Genomic DNA, 5,098 nt, shown 5'->3' with positions numbered 1-5,098 from the left:
GTGGATGGATGGATGATGGATGGATGGATGGATGAATGGATGGATGATGGATGGATGGATGGATGGATGGAGGGAGGGATGATGAATGGATGGATGGATGATGGATGGATGGATGGATGATGGATGATGGATGGATGATGGATGATGGATGATGGATGGATGGATGGATGGATGGATGGATGATGGATGGATGGATAATGAATGGATGGATGGATGATGGATGGATGGATGATGGAGGATGGATGGATGGGTGGGTGGATGGATGGATGGAAGTCAGGTCCCTGGTGTCTACAGGCAGAGATCTGCTCAGATCTGACAGCACCCTCAGACTTCCACCAAGGGTAGTGCTGCCAGCCATCACTCACCAAGCAGCTATGATTTACCAAGCTCTTTCCATGGAGAAGCAGGGCCAGAGCTGGGTGGCCCCAATGGTGGGCAGGGTGGGGGTTCTCACCTTCCACGGAGAGCTTCTCCACCGCCCGGCGCTCGCCCCGGGAGCAGTGGGGGGGCAGCGTGTAGCCCTTGATGCTGCGGCCCGTGCGGACGCGGCTGCTGAGCACGTAGTTGGGATCCAGATCGTCTCCGCCCTGGAGGGCAGGAGTGGGGGGTCAGGGCTGGGCATGCCGCCCAGGCTGCCCCTTCCCCAGCAAGCCTGTGACCCCCCAGATGCTCCCCGTTCTTACTCTCTGCTACTTTTTTCAGCTCCTCCTTGCCCCGCTCGCTGGGTTCTCCCTTCTCTGTCCGTCCCTCCATCTGTCTCTCTCCCCGCCCCTCATGTGTCCCTGTTTTTCTCTCCAAGCATCTCTTTCCCCACCTTGGCCCCCCACTTCCTGTGTCTCTTCATCTCCCTCCCTGGCTCCCCTCCCATCTGACCCCAGCCTCCTGGTCTGTCTTCTGTGCCTCTCTGCCCCTCTGTCCCTCTGTCTGCCTCCCTCCCTCCCCCATCCCTCCCCTCTGGTGGTGGGTGGGAGGGGGTGGCTGACCTTGAGGTTCTCATGGTTGAGATCGGTCTTGTGCTTGTCGGTGGGTTTGTAGCCCCCGTGCCGGTCCTGGATGATGGGGTCGAAGAGATCCTTGAAAACCTGGTAGGACTCCTCGTCGCCAGCCACACAGCCCACGGTCATGATGAAGGGGTGACCTGGGGGTTCAGGGTGAGGTCAGAGCTGCCTGTCCCCAGCAAGGAAGGCCCGGGCTCCTGGGTCCAGCGTAGACTGTGTGTGTGTGTGTGTGTGTGTGTGTGTGTGTGCGCGCGCGCGCGCCTGTGAGTGTGTGTGTTTCAGAACTGCAGAGGCTGAGGGTTATGTGGATGGGGAGGGAAGGCTAGGAGAGGTCTAGGCAGCATCTGGGGTGAGGGCAAGGTGCTGGGGGCAGGGCAACGGAGAAAGGAGAGTCTTGGGGGGGCCAGTTACAAGGTACTAAAAATATGACCACTTCAGAGTCCCCAAATCACATACTCTTCCTTTACCTAAACATTTTCAAAAGCTTATTAGACTATCGGCTCCCACAGATGATAAGAGACTTGAACAGCCCTTGTGTTCCCAGAGGGGAAAACAGGGGTCTGGAAAGAGGGGCCCTCCCTCCTCAATGGCACAGTGAGTTGGAGGCTAGGACGTGCTCTTTTGCCTCTGGTGCTGCTGACCCTCGCAGGGTGTCCTTGGAGAAAGAACCAGAGCACCAATGACATCCCCCCTCAGATCCCGAGTGGTGGCCCTGTACCAGGGGCTGCTCTAAGCACTTGTGTGCGCCGACTCCTATGTGTTCGCAACACGGGTGCCCATTTTTCGGATGAGGAAACTGAGGCCCAGGGAAGTGGGATCGAGGCCTGGCAGGCAGCTCCAGAGCCCCCCTCCCCCGCCACCCCCCACCGCCGCCATTCTAATCCCTGTCCCCGCTCCACAAAGGAGGCTTACCTGGGTTGTCCACACCTGTCTGGATGACGTCGTCCAGAGTGAACCCGGATGGAGTCTCCTTGTCCCGCAGCTTCTTGTAAATCTCAAGGGTCAGCGCCTTGGCCATGTGGTTGTTGTGCTTGCTGAGGTCAGGGTACTCCTCCTCAGGCTTGTAGTTCAGCTTGAACTTGTTGTGGGTGTTACCGAACGGCATGGTGGCGGCGTGGGGGGCCTGGTGGGCAGGGAAGGTGGAGAAGGTTAGCTCGCGTCCAGCAGAGACCAGCAAGGGAACAGAGCAAGGTCTGGGGGTCGACGGCTGCGTGACTGGGGACAAGAAGGGCGCCCTCTCTGAGCCCCTGCGCCTTCACAGGATGCATCCGAACTCTATGGCTAAGATCCCAGCTCGGTCACACCCTGACAGGTGACCCCAGACTAATAATCTTGCTAGAGACAGTTTCTCCAGCTGGAAAATGAAGTGGGGGGCCTTTCGGATGGAATAGTAATGCCGGCATGGATAAAAGCGTAGTTTCCAGAATCGGACAGCCCGGGTTTAAATTCCAGGTCTGCCACTTACAAGACACTGTGTGACCTTGGGCACCTTGCTTAACTTCTCTGTGCTTTCAGATTACTCATGTGTGGAATGGGGGGGTCATAATAGCACTCATCCCATGGGGCTATTGGGAGCACGAAAGGAGCCAAACTACGTAAAGCACTTGGGATAGTCCTGGCTCACAATAAGCATTATTTTGCTTGGCCATTATTATAATTATTGCTGTTATTTTTTTAAATTTTTTTAATGTTTATTTTTGAGAGGGAGAGACAGAGCACAAGCGGGGGAGGGGCAGAGAGAGAGAGAGAGAGAGAGAGAGAGAGAGATACAGAATCCGAAGCAGGCTCCAGGCTCCGAGCTGTCAGCACAGAGCCCGACGCGGGGCTCGAACTCACAGACCGTGAGATCGTGACCTGAGCCAAAGTCGGCCGCTTAACCGACTGAGCCCCCCCCCCCCCGGCGCCCCTGTTGTTATTATTTTAAAGGTCTGCGTGAGGAGTTTCAGAGAAGGTGGAGGGTGTTGCGGAGAACGAGCGAGCGTGCGAGCAGAGAAGGGACATCCTGTCTGCGGAGGTTCCTGGGTTCAAGGGATGAGGGGCAGGGTGGAAGGGAAGGCTGGGTGGCCGTCCCCACCCCTGTCTGCTGGCAACCCTCCCTCAGGGCTCCGTTGAGAAGAGCTCAGCTGCGGGAGTCGTGAGAGCTGGGTTCAAATGCCACCTGGGCCACTTCCCTGCTGTGTGACCCCCAAGCCGGTTGCTCAGCCTCTCTGAGCCTCTGTCTCCTGTGGACTAAGCCTCGCCTAGGGGGTGGCCAAGAGGACTCTTCAGACTCCATCATGAGGCCAGCTGATCACATGCCCTCCCGTGGAGCTGGGGCCTGCTACCTGGAGGGCCGGCTGCTGTTGTTACCCTTACGTTTATCCATAAGAGCCAGGAAGGGGGAGGGACTCTTCAGTGGCCGTGGCGGGACTGGGAGCTCGCTCCCGGCTCCAGGAGTGGGAGGCAGGTAGGATGGTGAGAAGGGAATCAGGACCAGGGGGGAGCCGAAGGCTGCGGCATCAGGCCAGGGGCGGGTGGAATTCACCACGGAGCTGCTGTCCAGGGTTGGGGATTATTTATAGTCTGGCAGACTCCTCCTCCTCCCCCCCTCCAGCTGCTGTCCCCCCACCCCCACCCCCCACATTCCAGGGGCTCGGCTTGCGCCAAGTCAGCAGGCCGGAGACAGGTGGGCCAAGGAGGCCGGGAGGACACGCGTCCAGGCCTCGGGCCTCAAGGGCTTCCAGCCCAGAAACCCCCCTTCATGCTCTCCCACCCCCGCCTTGCCTCCATGCCCTCTGCTGACATGTCTCTTGCAGGGTGGGGGTGGCCCAGAGACACAGACAGAAATAGCCCCAGCACCACACACACACACACACACACACACACCCCTCCAAGCTCAGGGACACACCCGGGGTGCAGGCACCCATGCGGGAGCCACAGAAAGTCCAGAACACAAGGTCACACTGTTGTGGGACACCACGGGGACCCACAGAATCACAAATGCCAAGACCCCGCGGAGCCTGCTCTTGCAGACCCTGCCGGTGGACATACGGACACTCCCCACGGCTCGTGCCATCACCCCCCCTCCCCCCCGCCATTCTGGTGACAAACCATCACAATCACAGGCCCCGGCCTGCAGCCCTGCAGCCCCTCAGCCCCTTGCAGGGGTGACAGCTGGCAGCAGGACTCCCTTTGTCTCCAAGATCCCTCCCCGTGGCCCTGCGACACGGACCCTGCGGGCAGTGGGGGGGGGGGGTCACAGGTGGAGGTGACTTCCAGACGCAGGGCCAATCTCCCCACACACCAGCCCTCCTGTGTGTAGGACCAGATCGGCTGCTGGCACCGGGGGGGGGGGGTCCCCATTCTGGACCCCACCCTGATTCCCACCCCCAGCGGTACCTGGCTGGGCTGTGCTGAAAGGGGCTGTCTGTATCCTGGAGGCGACACTGACCCAAAGGAAGGGCCTGTAGCCCTGGCCTTATATAGGGGGGCCGGGCTGTGCAGCTGGGAGGGGCTGCCCCCCGGGGAAGGGAGCTGGAGGGCGGCTGAGCCTCTCACCTCGCTGCCCGGGCACCGTGCCCACCCTGAACCCAGGCATGCCTTGTGCCCAGCCCCATGGCCTTGTATGGGCTGCCCCAGGGGCTGAGCGTCACATCAAGCTGATTCCCTGACCAAGTGCTGAGTCGGGCTGGCAGGGACAGCTGGCCCCCCCGCCCAGGACACGGGACCGTGGCAGGGGACGTCCCAGGCACGTAGAAGCCACCCTCCCCTGGCCCTGCACTGGGCCGCCAGCCCCTCCTATGCCCAGACCTCTCCTCCAGCCCCCAGTGGCCTTGACCTGGGCAAACAGCGGGTCCTGAGGCCTGCACCTGGGGAAGCCTTGCAATAGCCCCCCGGGAGGCCCGGTATCTGGTTTTGCGGAGACTTGCCCGTTGTCACCCAGCTATGGGGAGCACTTGGCCAAAGCCCAGGCCTGAACGCAGGACAGTGTAAGCCCAGAAGCCTGTGCTTGGGTGCACAGTGAGTAGGAGGGAAACTGAGGCTCTCCTGAGTCGAGAGGATTGGAACTCGAGGCCAGGTTGGGGGAAGGGGTTGCCCGCCCCCCCCCCCCAGCCGCGGGG

General features: G+C 60.4%; 1 protein-coding gene across 1 annotated transcript in view; it reads right to left on the bottom strand.

Moving 5' to 3' along the window:
* CKM (creatine kinase, M-type) overlaps nucleotides 1-4,471 on the bottom strand; it is a 10,232-nt gene extending 5,761 nt beyond the window's left edge. Inside the window, exons 1-4 of the mRNA XM_049620860.1 lie at nucleotides 4,377-4,471; nucleotides 1,911-2,121; nucleotides 984-1,138; nucleotides 455-587 (exon numbers count right to left, since the gene is read on the bottom strand). Coding sequence (XP_049476817.1) covers nucleotides 455-587; nucleotides 984-1,138; nucleotides 1,911-2,103 — 481 coding nt within the window. The 5' untranslated portion in view covers nucleotides 2,104-2,121; nucleotides 4,377-4,471. The remainder of the gene's footprint in view (nucleotides 1-454; nucleotides 588-983; nucleotides 1,139-1,910; nucleotides 2,122-4,376) is intronic.
* Between the last annotated feature and the right edge of the window lie 627 nt (nucleotides 4,472-5,098).

This window comes from Panthera uncia (assembly GCF_023721935.1).
Source record: "Panthera uncia isolate 11264 chromosome E2 unlocalized genomic scaffold, Puncia_PCG_1.0 HiC_scaffold_19, whole genome shotgun sequence".
Lineage (NCBI taxonomy): Eukaryota > Metazoa > Chordata > Mammalia > Carnivora > Felidae > Panthera > Panthera uncia.
This window is presented reverse-complemented; position numbering and strand designations above follow the sequence as displayed.